This window comes from Pygoscelis adeliae, unplaced genomic scaffold, assembly GCF_000699105.1.
Source record: "Pygoscelis adeliae isolate BGI_AS28 unplaced genomic scaffold, ASM69910v1 Scaffold72, whole genome shotgun sequence".
In the NCBI taxonomy this organism is placed as follows: Eukaryota; Metazoa; Chordata; class Aves; order Sphenisciformes; family Spheniscidae; genus Pygoscelis; species Pygoscelis adeliae.
This window is the reverse complement of record NW_008824286.1, coordinates 4,514,904-4,533,324: the sequence shown is the minus strand read 5'-3', so window position 1 is coordinate 4,533,324 and position 18,421 is coordinate 4,514,904. Positions and strand designations below refer to the sequence as shown.

The 18,421-nt window shown below is 45.4% G+C and overlaps 2 protein-coding genes across 3 annotated transcripts in view; one reads left to right on the top strand and one right to left on the bottom strand.

Annotated features, from left to right (window-relative positions):
* Window positions 1–576: 576 nt before the first annotated feature.
* GHRH (growth hormone releasing hormone) lies at window positions 577–4,763 on the top strand. Of its 2 annotated transcripts, none has more exons than XM_009318666.1 (6): window positions 577–671; window positions 1,507–1,638; window positions 2,518–2,622; window positions 3,225–3,362; window positions 3,706–3,765; window positions 4,676–4,763. In XM_009318666.1, exons 1-6 carry the CDS (start codon window positions 592–594, stop codon window positions 4,698–4,700), a joined length of 540 nt encoding a protein of 179 aa, XP_009316941.1. In that variant the 5' UTR covers window positions 577–591; the 3' UTR covers window positions 4,701–4,763. The 2 variants fall into 2 exon arrangements, with proteins under 2 accessions (XP_009316941.1, XP_009316942.1); XM_009318667.1 differs by having other exon boundaries at window positions 3,706–3,802.
* Window positions 4,764–8,007: 3,244 nt separating this feature from the next.
* The window catches only part of RPN2 (ribophorin II), a 105,705-nt gene continuing 95,291 nt past the window's right edge, over window positions 8,008–18,421 (bottom strand). The window contains exons 9-16 of the mRNA XM_009318705.1: window positions 17,810–17,901; window positions 16,806–16,920; window positions 15,930–16,124; window positions 15,315–15,401; window positions 14,652–14,747; window positions 13,402–13,477; window positions 12,362–12,491; window positions 8,008–8,378 (exon numbers count right to left, since the gene is read on the bottom strand). Coding sequence (XP_009316980.1) covers window positions 8,369–8,378; window positions 12,362–12,491; window positions 13,402–13,477; window positions 14,652–14,747; window positions 15,315–15,401; window positions 15,930–16,124; window positions 16,806–16,920; window positions 17,810–17,901 — 801 coding nt within the window. The 3' untranslated portion in view covers window positions 8,008–8,368. The remainder of the gene's footprint in view (window positions 8,379–12,361; window positions 12,492–13,401; window positions 13,478–14,651; window positions 14,748–15,314; window positions 15,402–15,929; window positions 16,125–16,805; window positions 16,921–17,809; window positions 17,902–18,421) is intronic.

Below are 18,421 nucleotides of genomic sequence, written 5' to 3'. Positions count from 1 at the left end.
GCCAGCAAGGCAGCCCAGTTGGCTGTTATGCACGGACTCGTGCCGTACAGCCATGTGAGCAGACAGACGTCGCCAGGAGAGCGGAGGGCAGGAGAGGTCCCAGGGGCTGGTCACAGACGGTCCTGTTGCTTTTGGCAGCCCCTGCTAACTGCTGCCCTCCAGCTTCCAGGTGCTCTTACACTGGTATTTACAGCCCGTACGGTGGTCCCCGGGGCTCACCCCAGCCTGAGCGCTCTCCTTCAACCACACTGGGGGGACAGGTCAATAAGGTGGTCCAACAGCAGGAAACCCTGCTGATCAGCCCTGCCTCCCGACCCAAGGGAGGCACCAGCTCCCTGAGGGGTCACACACAGCCACTGCCTCCAGGAATTGCATGTCTTAGCAAAGACTTTGCCACGTCAAGACATCTCTGCACTGGGAAACACCATAACCACAAACACGAAGGCATGTTTCCAGTCCCTTCGTGCCAATAAGTGAGCAGGGGGACTGAGAACACAAAGGTGGCACTTGGCCTCGCCTCCTGGCCCTGAGCATCTTACTGCTGCTGACTCAGACTGCTCTGCATTTCAGGTGACCCCCCCAGGGTGGAAGATGCTGGATAAAGCCACACTGCTCCTGTTCCTGCATTTAGTCGCATGCTCCATCTCCTCTCCTCTTCACCCAGCTCTCAGGTAAGCTGCTGAGTGTTTTATCCACACTGTCACTCCCTGCCTCATCTCTGACCTTGTGCAAAATAAGCACGTGCCAAATTAAGGTTGCCAGCACTTCTGAAAGGCAGACGAACTGTATGTGCATTGGTAAACCTATTTCTTTACGCTGGCTTAATTTTTGGGGAACACTGCTAGCCTAGGGGTGGTTTCCAAAAAAGGCAGGTCCCTGACATGGAATATTTCAGCCCAAGCAGCTGGTTTTGGAATTGAGTGCTGGGTCTTATAAAGGGAAGTCTGGCAATCTTCAGAGCAGCCAGCACCTCCAGCTCCATCACTGATTAAAATTTGTGCCTGCAGGCCACCTGCATTGAAATCAGAACTGCGGATATTCTAGTGCATGAACTTAACAGCTGCCTATTAATATTTCAAGTATTTCCTTGTCGACTGTTAGAAGTTGTAATATTACTTCCTACCACTACAAATCAATGGAAACACAAAATTGAGCATTGATAGGTTGCATAGATTTGCAGTGTCCTGTAGAAAATGCTTTAGCCTTGTGCCAAAGCCATAGCATAACAATACCAGAATCGCTGGAATTTTGCTCGAGGATGCTGGGAGCTCAGCGAGGGGGAAAGTGTGTTTGGGGCAGCTCTATCAACTATCTTTTCACTGCTGAAATAGCTTCAGGGCAGTTTCTAGCTGGGGGGGAGTGTCAGACAACACTTGTGTTACTGATGAGATGAGGATGGCAAAAGGAGAAGGAAAAAGCAGGAGAACAGGGAGTGGTGGGGAAGACGACTGATCCCCGACTGGCAATTGAGCACGTCTCGCAGTATGCCTTGGGTTTGTCTTGCAGGTACAGCCCAGGGCCGGTTGCTGGCAAGGCCGTGAACTTCCAGCTACAGCACAGCAGCCCACTGCAGAGCCATAACCCCTCGGTGGAGGAACAGGAGGAGGAGGGTTTGTTAACAGACCCCACTGAGAAAAGGTTTGTACCTCACCTCTCAGCCCCACTGCAGCAAGAGTACACTGGTTACAGTCTTCCCCCTGCCCGGGAACAGACCAGCAGGTCACTTAGTCCCACCAGCACCACAAAGTCCAGGCTCCGGGGGGAGAACCCGGCTGAGCCCTGCAACCAGAGCAGAGGGCTGGGACTGTGCCCCACCATGTCCAGAGCCACGTCCTGCTGTCCCCCAGCAGCAGGGACATACTGACAAGGGCAGGGTCACAGGCCCAGCACTCCTGCAGGGAACAATTTTCCACCAAGCTCTGGGAATCCATCTCCTCTCCTTTCCACCCCTGCCAGGAGATGAAGGATGGTTATTTCTGTCTGAAGCACAGAGGACTCATCCTTACAACAGTGGGGATCAGCCAAGTGGCTTGTGCTTCCCTTACCTGTGGATTTTCGTGAGCCTGGGTCTAACCACCGGCTAGAGACCTGCTGGAGGCTCCTGCCACCCTGTCCCAGACACAGCCCTCCTAGGAAGTGACAGTGCTGCTGTAGAGCACAGGAATGTCCCAGCCCCAGCTCTGCCCTCTCCCAGCCTATGGTTCTTCTCCGTTCCACCGGTTCTCTGACCTCACCTTTGGTTTGCAGGCACTTCTCCTTTCTTGTTTTAGTGTGGACACTGATTAACAGACATTTTATTTTGCCTGCTGCCTCCTTGTCAGGACTGAGCTCCCTCAAATCCTTTTACCCTCCAACACTAATGCAGTCCAATACTAAAAGGTATTTTCTGTGGTTATCTGCCCCTGATCTCAGCAGTGCTACAGATGTCAAAATACACCAGATGAAACACCCATTTCTCACCTAGAAGGTTCATTGCTACCTCAGAGAGCACACCTTGTGCTTGTCTTTCACCCCTAGGATGCAGCGCCATGCTGATGCCATATTCACCGACAACTACCGGAAATTCCTGGGGCAGATTTCTGCCCGCAAATTCTTACAGACCATCATTGGCAAGCGGCTTAGGTAAGCCACAGCGCTTTGCTGTCCTAGGGCTAATGTTTTGCTTATTACACTGGGCAGTTTCTTTCATGCATGTAGCAGAAATAGCTGCCTTCCATTGCAACAGAAGCACGCTCTCCTGCTGTTCCACATCCCGAAGGGCATCCTGCATCCCCATGTCTCGGATCCCCCTAATCACAGCTATCATTAAGCAGCCTAATTAATCCTTTCCTCCATGGCTGTAAGTGGCAGATCAGCTGAGACCTCTACCATAATATCAACAAGCAATAATATTTGCAACGATCATTCACTGGTAGGAAACAGCTATCCCTGGCCTGGTTTGAACATAGAAAACAGCCTTTCCACTACCACTCGGGTAGCTTTGGCTAGCTAGATCAGTGACTACCACTAAATAAGACCAACTAGTCCGATGCGAGCCAGGTCCAATCCCTCTCCTAACTCAGGAGCAAATACAGCTGACCAATTTCTTACTGAAATTAAGCAGAATGGCCCCAGGCTCAGACCCAGCAGGTTCCCTTCCCACGCTGCTCAGCCTAAGCCAAACTTTGAGCGAGGGACAAAAAAGCATCACTGAAACGGAGATGTTTCTCATCTTTGCATAACAGAAGCAGTGAGAGCAGCCCAGGAGAAGGGGTGCATGAATTTCTGACAAGGCGCCAGTCTGACAGCATCCTGATGGACAGCCGCTACCACCAACAGATGGTACTAAGGGACTTCCTGGGAGCCATTCTGCAGAATCAAAGGTAGGTGGGAATCAGTTCATTATCTGCTCACCGCAGGAATAAGACAAGGTCCTTATTGCTGTCTGGCTTCCAGATGTGAAGCTACTGGATTAAGTATCATCTTTCAGATACACTCAGAGAAAGAATAAAGCTCTTACCTGACCCCATAACCCAGCCCTTCCCTTACGTGGGCAAGTAGGGTGCAGATAAGGAACAGCCTGTCCTGAGCCAGCCCACACCACACACACCAGCACATCACTGTGCTGTCTTCTCACCCTCATAATTCAGTAAAATAGCAGTGGAAAAAAGAATTTCTCTCTCAGTCCCAGTTATGCCATCACTGCCCTGTTCTCTTCTTTCACAGACCTCAGGACATCAACAGCAGTCAGTTAGAAGGCTTTCCCAGCACCCTGGCTAAGCTCATGTAAATATTTCTCCCTTTTTCATCTCCCCATGCTCTGGTGAGTACCATTCCCTGCCCAATTCTGTACATAACACACTGCTTCTGCACTGCTCAAGCAGTTTAGAGGCTCTCCTTCACCAAAGCCAACTCCCGCTGCTGTCCATGAAAAAGGGTGCTTGCTGCAATTTAAGGGGAAAAAAACCTCCCAGTCAATTTTGTCAAGTACCTAAAGTCCTGTTAGTCTGAGCAGATAGACCATGAGTGTTGTGAAGCCGCATGTGGATGTCTGGGAACAGGCTTGCAGCAACCAAGAGCAGCCTTGTAAAGCTATCTGAGACTGCGTGCCCGAGTGTCTAAGCTAGGCTAAAGGCAGACAAAAGTCTTCCCTGAGGAGCAGAACCTGCCTCTAGGTCCCTGGGACACTTCAGGTTTTCCCTGCACTGAATAGGAGAGGAAGTCTTACTGTTTTCTGCACCCCTCACTCCTGAAAGTAGTCACCTGGAACTTGAATTATGCTCTAAATCTTGTCAGCCCTGGGGGACCAAGAGCCAGCAGACAGTCCATCCTTGGGAATACCTTCACTGGTACAAATGTCAGTTGTCCTGTTTGAAGCAACCCCATCTTACTCCTCTGTCCCACAGAAATTAAGCCTGTCCAACCCTAGCCAGCACAATATAAAGGGGTGTGGAGAGACCTGTGTGCATACTAAACAAAGAGGGGGCTGGGGAGGGGGGGGAAGATCAGAACTTTACATTAATTATGCCTATGGATTCAGCTGGGAGAGCATGGCATTTCAGTATCTCTCTTGCCATGCTGACTTGGTTACCTTCCCACAAAGGTCAGACAGGAAAAGCCTCCGAAGAATGAAAAAACTTCTGCGTGTGCTCACAAAGTTTTCTCATAATTCTCTTTTCCTCCTGCTTCTGTCTAGAATAATTCAGAGCTCATGGATCTAACTGTACAGTAAGCCCTTCACAGCAATGAAGACATTCCTGGATGTGACAAGCTGGGAACTGATGCATACACTCCTCAGATCTGTTCAAAGGAATGCAGTTATGATGCACTACTTAATTTACTTCAGTTTTTACAATTTAACTCCCCTCTCGAAATACTGGTCTGTGTACTGGAGCAGAAAAAAATACCTCCGTGGTTTAACCTCAGGCTTTACATACAAAGACTAAAACAGCCAGTACACTTGTAATCCTGGGTACATATTGTCTACTAATTAAGGCTTTCAAATCATAAAGCGTAGCAAAATTTCTGCCAAGTCATCATTCTGTTTGCGGGCCTGATTAATAAACATGAGGCCACCAGAAGGCACCTTTAGGCAACTTAATAAATTGATTACAGCCTCCTCTAAATAGATGCTGATGGCACAACCACACACGCAGCTCAGATCAGGGTGAGGTAAGACATGAATCCACACGTCTACCACCCATCAGAAACGCCGCTGTGGGCTGCTGCTGTCTAGCTCCTTGATACAGAGCCCCGGCAGCAAAACCGAACTCTAAAAGGCTCAGCTACAGTTACTGCTCAGCCTTGAGGTGTTCAAGCTGAAGCTACAGCTCTGCTCTGCAAGAGTTAAAGGAGATCCCTGTGCATCAGATTGGGCTGTCACTATGTTTTAATTCAACGTGCCATCCAGTGGCTCTGAACTCCACCGTGGCTAGGGTTACAACCCTAAATGTTTTCAAAGAATTAAGTTATTAACCCAATGATCTCACTCAGCTACTTCCTTCCTTGTCACCCCAATTCTCCTACTGTTTGTGTAATAATTATGTCTTCAGAAATGTAAATAATGTCAGGCTGGGGTCTGCTTTCCCATCATTAGCGGGAAATAAAAGTTGTTCTAAATAAACCTGTCCAACAGCAGGTCAAGATGGCTCTTTGTTGAGACGTTCGTTTCTTGAGTCTGGGCCCAGAATGGAAGATGTCGCTCAAAGATAGTGCTCAACTGCACCGAGGATGACTCAGAGCTGTGCTAACGAAGGCACCAGGTCGGAAATACGGTGGCATGCAAACATATATTAATGCCTCTGAAATCATCCCTCCTTGCGCCCAAACAATTCCTTGACAGTCTGCAGTAGATACCATGTCATTTTTCCACAGGTGACCCGTGTTTTAGGACAGCAGGCTCCAGCATGCACGGAAATGAATTCATACTTGCACCAAATCCCTACAGATTACATCCTTCCCCATTCAGGTTTTACAATTCCAGCACTATGAAAATAGTACTAACTGCCCGGCAGGATGGGAAGCAACGAGACGATGTTGAGGGAGATCAGTGAAGTGCACTAATGGGTTATCCGTTACCCTTCCACAGGCAGGCAGCTGGCACAGTCAGACATAAGCCATCCTTCCGCTTCACAGTACAGCCGGACAGAGAACCCGCGAAAGAAAAAACCACCTGAGAAGGCCTCGTTCAAAATGTATTTGTAAACCTGTTCTGTAACAACTAGCACACTTGAAGCCATTAGGACTTACTTGCTCCAAGGAAAGGAATTATAAAAAAGCAGCAGCTTCCTAAAGTAGTAAGTAAACATGGTGGCAAAAAATTTAAAATCCTGGTAAGTGGCATAAAACCTATATGCAAACACTGGATTGGATACTCCGGCTAAAATCAAAAGACCTATCAAAAACACTTTGGAAAGACTAAGTCTGTATGATTAAACAGCTGGGTGAGTGCAGCTATTTGGAATAAAAGGGACTCCTTGGAAAGTTCAGTTTGCGTTAAAATGAGGATACAAATGCTCAAACTCTGGGAGATTAAATATAAAAACACATAAAGCAAACCATAACAAACATACACATAAAACACACCAGAAAATGTCTGAGGAATAAAAGGCCAAAAGAATAAAACCCACCTTTCCTAAGGCATAGCCAAGGAGGTAGAAAAATCAATAGCAACACGCACAGCTTAGAGAAGATACACCACAGTAGCACTCCATGATTTTCTTTTTGCATCTGTGCTCTCCTTGGGTAACGTGCCAGAGCTCTACAGAGAACGTAGTGGAGGATCTGTCCCAGCATGAGGCATCAGTAGAAAAATAAGTTATAAAACAAAGCTGGTAAGTGAGCAGGAACAAAATACGAGGCTCAAAAAGAACTCACCAGGGAGAAAAGGAATTCCACGGTAAGATACTACAAATAGTAACAACTATTTCTTGCTTAAAACTCCTCTAGTCCCAGAGGACTTTAATGCAGCACGAGATCAGGTTTTTGAAGGAGTGCAGAAGGAGGTTAATGGAATTCATTAAACCTCTATGGTGCCCAGTAAAACGTTCACAATGAACAAATGGGTAGGAACTATTACGAAGAACAGAAACACAGTGAGCTAAGCGTGAACAATGGCAGTGGGGAAGAGGCAAGATGGCTTTTATAAAGTGGAGTCATGTCTCACACATGTGAAGTTCTTCCGAGGACTCGGCTCCACACCCTTTATCCACATGCCTGCTGGTTGATATCATTTTCTGAGATCTCCAAAAGACATTTGATAAAGTTCCTTTGCCAAAAGGCCTTTAGAGAAACCAGTCTGACACGGGACAAACAGAAGCCAACACAGAGATGCAGGGGAGGGAGCAACTGTTAAGTTTCCCATGTGGAAGTTGCTCATCAGGAGGAGATTTTGGCCCTTGGTTATTACTATCAGTGCATCCCTCAATAAAGCCCCAGCCTGCTGCCTCAACACTGCTTAGTGGTCTGGAAGGCGGTGATTAATTGAGAAGTTAGAGCTCAGATAACTCACACGTGGCCACACGGCAACCAGCAGATTCCCGGCATTCGGCTTCACAGAGGAACGGAGACAATAACCTCAGTCAAACTCCTATTTGGAGTGAAAAGGTTACTTCCAGAGGCTGGAAAGAAAGCGAACCCACTCAAGGGACCCACCAAACCTGCCAGGGTCAGACACAGCCAGGCACGCCAGCACCGCAGCTGGCTCCCCGCAAGGGCCAGGCCCCGAGGACTCCTCCTGCCTGAGCCTCGAGGGCCCACAGCAACTCGGCACAGCCCAGCCCGGCGCCATCCTGAAGTCAGAGAGAACAGCCATCAGCGGAGAAACGCAGATGACAGCGTCACGCAAGGGGAGAGGCAGGAGTGGGAAGTCCCCCCCAATAAACATGTCCCTCTGGGAAAGGACATGAAAGAACAGGAAGCTTCACACAGCAATGACTCATACACAAAATTACCCACCAGAAAAAGCTCTTTTCATTCTCATGTGAGCCCCACTTCCAATCACAGCCCGAGACAGCCAGAAAACAGAATTCAGGACCATTCTTTCCTCTTTATTCACAAATCATTTAGGATGAGGAGAGGGCATCTGGGGAAAGGCAGAATTGTATTCCCCCCCCCCTCTTTTACTAACAGAAATTCAAGCCTCCTGGGAGAAAAAGGGGGGAGGATCCAGGGAACAAAGGATTTTTGGGATTCATATGAAAAGCACTCAAGTAGCATGAACACAACGATGAAAATCATATTTTTAAAAAAGTGTAACTGGCACCCTTTTGACTTAATATAAAAAAAAAATCTGCTTTTGCCTTCCTTCTTCTTGTCTTTCAGTTATTTATTCACTTCTGTTCTGAAGGCATTTGCCTTGTTTTTCCCCATTTCTTCCATTCTTCTGGTACTAGTGTGTCCTAGAAAGAAAAACCCAAAAAATTAACTCTTCCAGGCAACAAAGCACACAGTAAAAGTGTCCCCAGACCCCTCATTCTCTCTTAAAGGAAGCTTGTCAGAGAAGCTTCTCAAAGGAAACTTTTTGGAGTCATAAAACCAGTACTGCAATGGAACGGAGGACTGAATTCAAGGAGGATGGAAATGGTCAGACAAAATGAAGGTTAATTTCTGGTGCAAAAGGAATGAATGAGCCTTGTAAAATACAGAACTGAACAAAAAAAGCAGGGCTGAACGCAAAGCCTGCGGGTACCTTAACTGCTCTTCTACTCTAAACAGGGCCAACCTATCCACTTGCAATCAGTTGGTCCACGTAAACACAAAGAAGAGATCTCCATGTCCCCAAGATGAAGTAATCTAATGTGGGCACAGCAGACCCATCTTTTTGGGGTCCTTTTCCCTTCCAGATGCCAGACACAGGCACAGCTATGGATGCTGAGCACGTGACAGTCCAGCCCTAGAAGCTGGTAACAGTACAGTCTTAACTGACATATCTGGGGCATCAGAAAACCCAGCAATAAGGACAAATGCTTGTGACCGCACATGGCAGCAAAACCTAACTTACGGGTTGTGGATAATAAGCAAGATCTTCCAGGGTTACTCACAGCCCACGGGAAATTAAGGAGTTAAAATACCAGGCTGAGAAACAGAAAACATGCAAGCTGTGGAGAACATAACTGTGAGGTGTTTGTTAACAGGCCACTAAAAAGCTGAAAACCACTGGCCCAAAGCTATGGTAGAAAGAAGCATCCAGGGACCAAACAGCACCAGCACACACAGCCAGGGTGCAGCCAGCATTCATCTACTAGAACAAGCGACAGCCGTCTCCAGTTCCTCGTCATAGCTTGTTCCGTGCTCAAATACCTCAAAACACTCCAGGGAGGGAAGAGATAGTAACAGGGTGCTGTTCTATGGGACACAATGCCAAATTCTCCACAGGTAATTTTCACGAAACCATCCTCCACACTATCTGATCTGCAGACAGGAGCTTATACCACAGTGCACATCGTTTCTGCGACACAGCCACCCACGCTGGTTTTGTCTTGCACCACAAAACTGAGCTCTGCTCAACGCACTCTGTGCGTGTGTGCCTGGAGCACTGACTATGAACGTGAGAGAAAGCAGACGCTCATGAGATGTACCAGTGCAGCACGTTGTGATTTCAGTCCCATCACAGGACTTGTCCCAGATGCTCCCTCCCTTCCCCAAAATAAAACGGTGCACTGACCGAGAAATGAAGCCACACACACGCATCAGAATTGGGCAGCATGCAGACTGGCAGGCAGTTCTGCCTCCTACGCCACCGTGGATATAGCAAACTGGGGCCTTACCTGCTCGGAACGAAGGGAAGCGAAGGGCTTTGCACTGGTAAACAATAACGGAGACCTATCAGATGACTGTATCGAATGGAGGGGGTTGGCTGCTGCCGCTGACTGAGCCATCGTGGCCAGTTCAGTCCCATAGGAGGGTCAACCCTGGATTGGGTCGTGTTCTCAACCGAACGAGGTGGTGCTGACCTGGCTCTGCTGCACACAGAGCTCTCGCCACCCCAAGCGGGGATGTAATTCAGCAGTCGGAGTGCCTGGCAGCTGAATTAACCAGAATACTGCAGGTGGGGATAGGGAATACCAACGGCAGGATGGGAACAGCCCAGGTATCAGCCATTTTCATCATGTTCTCCTCCAGCCGACATTACTAATAATTTATTTACAGGAACAATACTGCTTAAACTATGTTTATTTCATCACCTGATAGCTGCTTGGTGCCCAAGACAACATATTCACATGTGCACATATCACCACACAGACTTCAGATGATTAAGGAAATCACACAAAGGTAATTTCGTCTCAGAGGACACATACTGCTAATATGCAAACCCAGCCATAGCCAAGGACACCCAAGGACTGATTTAAAGCCCAGTAAACGATGTTGGAAGGAAGCAGCTTCAGCTCAGATATCTTTTTGTACAAGGAGTGAGTGATGATGTGAAATGAAACAGGCAGCATGCCCAGGAAAGGCAAATTCCAAAAAGGCCCTTACTTCTAGAAGAGCTGGTCACTAGCAAAACCCCCTTTTACCGCAGTGTTCTATACTTTGCCAACCTACTGCTCTGCTCTGCAGCGATCCTGCCAAAAGGAGAAAGGAAGAAAGGTTCAGAGAAGATAGGAAGGAGGAAAGCAGCCCTGCTCCAGGAACCAGAGCCAGCAACAGAAATGCAAAAAGCAAAACCAGGCCTTCTGGTAACTTCTGTAAAAAGATAGTTTATACAGTCCCCCTTCCCACCCCTGCCAGCGGTCTCCATAGTGGAATAGCAGCTTTGCCTCAAAGTGCAATCTAGTTAATTATCACTGCACTTCAACATCTGAGGCAGGCTAGCAGGACGTTAACAAAAAGATGTCTTTTTGAACTTTAAAGTCAGGTACAAAGGGTTTAACTTTAGCCTAAGGTAGAAGTTTTACTTTCAAATTTGCCATTGTAGTTGCAGCTTCATGTCATTTACAGTGAAAAAGCATGGACACCCCCTGCAGTGTTTTGAAGTAGGAACCAACCACCTGCATTTATGTGCTAACAGAAGCCCTGGTTGAGCGAAGACACTTAGAAGTAAGCTTCATTGTATTCTTTTTCCCCAAATCTGTATCCTAGGCAATCTGTAATTAGTAAGTATTTTATCATTACTCTTTAAATTAAAAAGGGAGAAAGTGCCAGAGTGGAGAGGGCTGGACATCCAAGAGAGCAAGGCTGAGAAAGCTGGGAGGATGGTATGAAAGGGTTGATTACAATAATCATCCTCCCTGCTACAGCCATGCAAGTAGAGATGTTTTAAAGACAACAAATCAATGCAAAACCCCTGAAAATTATATTCTTGTGGTGGTTTTTTGTTGTTTTTGGGTTTTTTTTTTGTTGTTTTGTTTGTGTGTTTTTTTTTTTTTTACAGCTCTTGTCCTGGTCTTAATACAGTGTAATCAAAAAAGTGAGAACCCAGGGATATCTATGCAAATAGGTATGCAAAGATAAACAATTCCTAGTGGCTCAAAAAGGGGAAAGTAAGAAAATCACAGGTCGATGGCAAAGCAGGTCAGTAAGATCCTCTTCAAAGCCAAACTCTACATTAGTACAAAAGGGCTAAAACTTTAGTCTCACATGGAAACCCTGTGTGGCAGAAGTGAAGGAGAGGGAACGGTTCCACCTCTAATTAATGCACTGTATTGGAACCTTGGGTCAGCAAACTGCCTGCAGGCTGCCTGAGCCACGGCACATTCACGAGACACCGCGCGGCAGAAGACACAAGTGTGAAGAATCAGTCCAATGCCAGTACAGAAATGAATGTTGTACCCCTAACATTTATCAGAATTTTCCCTGTTTTGGCTTGCGTGTGTTGCACTTTGTCTGTTGCTGCACACCTCCAATAAGCACCTGCTTCCCTTTTCTCTATAATCCCCCTTTAGTTTGGGGAAGACAGCAGTAAGATACTCCCGCCTTACCTTCCTCCTCTTAAAACTTCTCTCACAAGCACAGCTACAGAAGAGTTGGACCTCTTCTGCATTTATAGCAGCTTTCATTACCTGACAATATTGTAACAGCTTGATACATCATGTAGTACAACAAATTCGTCAGTGAATGCATCTCGCCAAATGTGGGTTTCCCCACGTCAGAGTGCACATGCTTCCACCCTTTGCTTTCTCCGTGTGCCTGATGGCTTCAGCAAGTGGCCACGTGGACCATTCTCTCTGAAGGAGCCGTTAGCTGTATCTCAGTGAGAGCAGCTCATTGCCCTAGTCAGTGGGCAAGAAAGTGGGACCGAGCAGCCCACCCCCCTGCACAAGATCCAAGAACCAAAAGCAGCGTTCATTACTGTATCGGTTACTGACACACGATAGCATCAACATGACCTCCTCCCCACTGATTTCAAAAGCAGCTCCCACCAACGCATCCATCCCTGGCTTACCGTTTTACTGCTTTCTGAGCCAGCATCCTGTTGCCTGCCAGGAATGTGACGCCACCTAAAATGGCCAAGTACTTCAGAGTCTGGAACATGTTGAGCTGAGTCCAGTAGACATACATGAGTCCCAACATTGCTGTGAAAAAAAGACAGAGCCCATGGCTGAAATTGCATTTCAAAGACCAACCATTCGTTACCCTCAGAACAATTATTATGTTGTACTGCCAGGCCTAAGCATGGGGTTTCTATCTCATCTCTGAAGCTCTGAAATGGCAGATCTAAAGACTGTATGTTATTGCCGGGGGAAGAAGGCATCTGGGTCTCCGTAGTGGAGAAAAACGTGACACTGACGGCTTGCAGTCAACCCTCTTGTGCCAGAATTATGGACATATTATAGACATTAAGGGCTATTAAAAGGAGGAGGATACTCTGGATTCCAATGGAAGATATTAACCTTTGCACATTTGTAGGAGCTTCCAGCTTTATAAAGCTTCCAAGGAAGCTGCCTTGGATTACACAACACATTGTCATTTGGGAAACAGCAGATCCAATGTTCTCCCAACCTGCTATGTTTTTGAAATTCTGTCAAGACAGTAAAGAACTGTGCAACCAACGGCACAATAAAATTGATGGAAAAAATTGGTCCAGCCAAAGAACAAGAGCAGCTTTCACAGGAAGAGCTTTAAAGAAAAGATGTAGATGGCAGCCCTGCAGGTTTCAATCCCCACAGAAACTCCCTGCTTACAAAGGATAAACATGCAATAAAGAAAGCGTGACCTCTGGAAATAAGAAGTTCTATTAAGTACAGATAAATGGTGTGTGAGAGGAGCCCAGATAATGACCTCTGTTATAAGCTGATGGCCAAAACAGGTTTATCACCATATTAACAATCATGAAAAGCAGGAAGGCAGATGAAAACAAGAGAACAAATGTTATGCTATTATGTCATTATAGTTAATAGACTGCAAGCCCATTAACCACCAGGGCTCTCATCCGTAACTCCCACGTGAGAAGGTCAAACAAAGCAGAAAGCCTCTGACACTTACCAGCATGTCCCATGTGAAAAACAATGGTGCTGGGAGCAAAGCTGAAGTTGGAGATGTTGGCACCTATCTTTATCCACTAAAAGGGAAAGAAACAAAACCCGAGTTACAACGGCCTTGTAAACACAAGCTTTTATTTTAAACTTCAGTATCTTTCAAGCCTGTTTGCTTTAAGTTCCTCGATGAGTACAGTGTATTCTCTACAGAAGCACTTGTTTCCTACTACAAGAGGACAGACTAGTAGTTTTGCTGAAGACAGCACTGTTGAGCTCCTTTACAGAAAATTTCTCCTGCTGCTTCTGACTGACCAAAGGCAGTTCCTCAGTTATCTTTCTTAAACTGATGAGACGGTATTGCTCCGAATCTACATTTTCCAGAGAACCAAACATTGCTATTTCCATCCAGCTGAATTAATTTTAACTAAAAAGACAAAACAGGTAAGGTTCTAGCTTTGGACTCGGCAGAAGAACAGCTATAGCTACAAGATGTGTGCTCATAAAAACAATTTCAGTTTTTAGAGTACAAAAGAGAAAGGCATGAAGGATGGAAAACAGGAGCAGTAGCAATGAGATTTTTCATTAAAGTGTCATCAACATGTATATTGTGAACTCCAGAGACCAGTGGACGCGACTATCTGAATGCCAGCTTGCAGTGAGACGAGCTAATGGGAAATTACTGCCAAGCAAGTAAGGGATCAGTTTCATCCTCCAAATAAGGAGTAATTTAGCTTGCCTAGATGAGATTTTGTATTGCATTAAGTTCAAAACACTGATCTGATGATACAGTGAGTAGCAGTAGATGTTTCAACTACAGACACACAAATACCAATTATGTCCATAAATGGGAATCAATCTGATAGGATTAAGTAACACAGATGTTGTGATGGATATTTTAAGTGCAAGGCAGAATCACTGCTTTTTTTCCTGTGGAAGTCTAATGTTAGTTATAAATTAATCTGCCCAGTGTTATTCAACATCCCTAGCAGAAGCACACTGAAGAAACTCATACCACCTACTTCTACTTGGCAGCAGTATTTCTGTTTTGACTATAAACTCAACAAAAAACCCAAACGAGTTTAGGAAAGAGACAATACCAGACCAACGCTCTGCACCGACATTTGCTAGCTACGACTGCAGCACTGCTGTGCTAGTCATGATTAACCAAGAGTTTTAATGGAAGTTTAGCTGGCCAGCCTCCTAAGTGACCTTGGACTGGATGGGAAAAAACTTTCTTCTGTGGCCCAGTTCACTCACCAGAATGAGCAGCAAAAGCAGGGGGGAAAGAATCAATGCTGTGAAAGTGTTGGATACCACAGTGGGAGGCCTCTTCTCAGGTTCCCTGAAGAGGTGCTGCAAACAAACAAAACCAACTCGTAAGTAGGAGTATTCCAACAGAGCAGCTTCTCGGCTCCCCAGGGGACCAGCTGCAGCCCTGGTGCTGGTCCCAGACGTTCCTTTGGATCATAAGCATTCCTCTTAAGGCAAAGACTGACTCTTTAAAGTAGCGTCTATTCCAGTCTCTGCACATTTGATTTCTTGCACAGTTAACATTTCCTTGCACTCGCAGAAGCAGTTGTTAGCTTGTCATCAGCACAGAGGGCTGGAATGAAGCAGGAGAAATCTTCAGAAGCAGAGAGCTTTCTGCGGTGCTTACCTAGTCAAATTTTCATGTTTGAATCTTCTCAGTGACACCAGTTGCTCTCTCACAGGTAGGACACACAGCTTATTTATTCATACTCCAGAGGACTGCAATAAATTTCTTACCTTTAAGCAGTAACTGGTCTTCCTTTAATTGCATTACTTACACAGTATTAATTTTTTTTAATGAGAGATGACTTTTCAAAAATAAATGACGAAGAGAACAAATAATACTAGTAGGACTAGCCCCTCACGTCCACACATAATTTTTGACTGTACCTGGATTTCAGGTTTGGGAACAAAGAGGTTCTTGGACTGGACTGTGGATGGTGCATCCTCTTCTGGGAATTTGATCACAACATCAGCCTGAAATGAAATCGTGCAGCTTCATGAAGTTTGATCTTAATGTATTAAAAGTTTTATAAAACCTACTCCATTACTGTGGCCTATTTCCTTATTTGTCAATCTACGATTAACATGATTTTTAAAGGAAACTAAGAAAAAGCCACCAGATCTTTTAAGAAGCAATTTCTCCTGAACAGAGGCATAATGCCACTCACCCATCACTAAGAATTGGACTTATTTCCAGCATAGCAAACAAGGAAAGGCTAAACCTTGAAGTGCTTGCTGTGAATTTACGATCAAACCCATAAATGTTCTGAAGTTTCTGTTCCACCACATGATGAAACGTATGTTCATTTCTGTCTTGCTTTGATGCTTACTTAAAAACTTAAAGTGAACAACAAACCTCAGAGCCCATAAACGGGCCAAAAGGATTCTGGTTCACTACAAAGAACAGAACATTTGAGCTTTTTTCTTCCAAGCCTGTACCATGCCCTCCTGTTAGACTGCCAGTAATCTCAAAACCACATCACCACACTTCCAGCTACATACCACATTCCACAGGATTGGATTTTCCAGAGTGGCATCTCCAATTATCAAGTAAAGAGTGTAGGTACCAGAGGCAGAGTCAAATTCAGTCTTTCTTTCAGAGGTATCCAGTTCAAACTTGTATATGTTCTTGCTGTCTGGTTCTGCAACGAACACTACCTCCTGGCCGGTCTTTTGGTTGTGAAGTCGGACAAAAGTCTGAAAGGAAAGGTTGTAACATTTCTGGAATATCTCATAGCGCGTTCACAAATGCCAGCAAAATGAGAGATTTCCCCCCAAATCAAAAAGCACAACATTAACAAAAGTTGGAGTATAAACTGGGAGCCCAGGTGTCTAGATCCCTGCAAATCAGCAAAGTTCTGTATCTCTTTGAGTAACTACATTCACACAGGACCAAGACCGTCCAGTCGCCCACTTGGAGTACAGGGCAATATATCGGATGTTATTTGACAGGGTATACGCAACAGCACAAAGAGACATATGCAGATACGGTTTTTGTTGGGTCCTCCCCCGCCTTTTTTCTATTTTAAACAGAAAAAATAAAATTTTAAAGAAAGTCTAACATTCAAGGACTTTTTCAGCAAACAATCTATATTAAAAAATCAGAAGTGTGCTTTTACAGTGCAGGCTACCTGCACTCATTTTGTTGAGTTTAGTAAGACACAGTACCAGAGTCAGAAGAGGCTTCATTTAACATACAGTCAAAACAAATGAACTGAATCCACTTCCCAACTACCAAGATCAGTGATCTTTCACAGTCCCTGTCAGAAACATAAGGCTTCTCAAAACCTATCAAATCTTTTCAAGAGCAACTGTCGCCTCAGATGCTTTAAGATGGAACATCTTGGTGACACAGCAATGACAAAAATTTGTCCTAACCTGGTGAGGGATGAGTTCAGCTCCACTGTTCACGTCTATCAGCTGGAAGGATAAAGCAAAATTCTGATGGCTGTCAGCAGTGAATGAGCCCTTGGCTTTGGCTGGGTAAGCTACCCTAGGAGGAAAAAAAACCAAACAGAATTGAGGTGATCTGCCAAGAGAAAGCCTGGCGTTCAAAGAAACCGAGGCATGCAAAGCCTGTCTAGCAGTACCGCAGTCTACTCGGCATAGATGAGCTGTTTTATCAAAAAGTCAGGTGAACTAACATGCCTTTCTCTTCCACCATAAATTGTTTGTGTGGAAATGAATGGGATTTTTTTAGTAGGATTTTTGTGCACTACACACCTTGCCCATTTTCAAGTAAAACAGTTGTTTGTTGTAAGGTTCAAAGGAACACCAGAAGAAGTTTTTGCTAATACTACACCCCACATTCCATTCAGTCAAGGCTATGGTGTGATGGCAGCAGAACAGAAAAAACAGACACTCAAACTTCAGCACAGGAAGGCTGTATCAACACACACAGAGGGGCCTCAGTGAGGCTGTGCAACCTAAATTAAATTCCATACATTACATTCTAACTGATGTCAGTTAAGAAAAAGGATTACATTAAGTTCAAGTACACCTAGCAATGGTACAGCCACCCCCGCCAAATACAGTGTACATGTTGCTTTAGAGCATCTCTACCGAAGCCAAATAATACCAGAAACATTAACACAATTATTTTAACTTGCTTTCGCTATGGAGAGGTGCCAACAAAGGAACAGAAGACTCAGGTTGCCTGGCTTCTGTTAGTGCTTATTTCAGTATTAAGGAAAACCACCTACAAAAATAACCAGTATTCTCCCAGTGAACTCACAGGTTTAAGAGAAACAGCATGGGTATAACTCTGTAGTTATTCCAATACAAGATTCCTCTGGTTAAGCTGAAGTCGGTAAAGCTCAGAAGACCTCCACTCTAGAGCCAGAGTTGCCCCTTAAAGAATCACACACTCTGAGTTGTTTTACCTGGTTGTTTTTGGTGCAATGCTCTGATCTTTATCCACAGTAGAAAGATCTACATTAGTAATCCCAACTTCCGTGGAAACTTTTACTTTCAGCTGCAACAAAACACAATAGAAAATTATTCAGAGCACTCTACGCGTACTAATTATGGTCAAGTTCACTGCAGAAGCTTTAGCTCTTCTGTCCCCTTCCTCAAAGAGGGTCTTGCACTAAGCCAAAGACAGAACCTAACCGGAACAGAAGGATGTACAGCAATTTACCTTCCGGCAAGGCTCCTGCATCAGTCACTAACCCTAACCCATCCCCTTCCTCCTTGCACGAGCAGCCAGCTCTGAAGACACCAGCTTCTCAGTCACGCTGGAGTTAGCTGCCCTTTGGAGAACTGTTTTTAATGAAACAGTCCAACTATCCAGATCCAACTAGTTTTCCGTTTGAACTAGCAGAAACTAGCTATTAAAGATTACATCATATATGATACAACTTAAAACTGCATGTGCATATGTACTTCTGCTGGATAGCAATTTGAGATGAGAGGGGTCTCTGGACAGCAACCAGTTATGCCTTTGTTGGCTCCTAAAGCCTAACAGGTTTCTGCTGATTTTATTACCAGCAAGC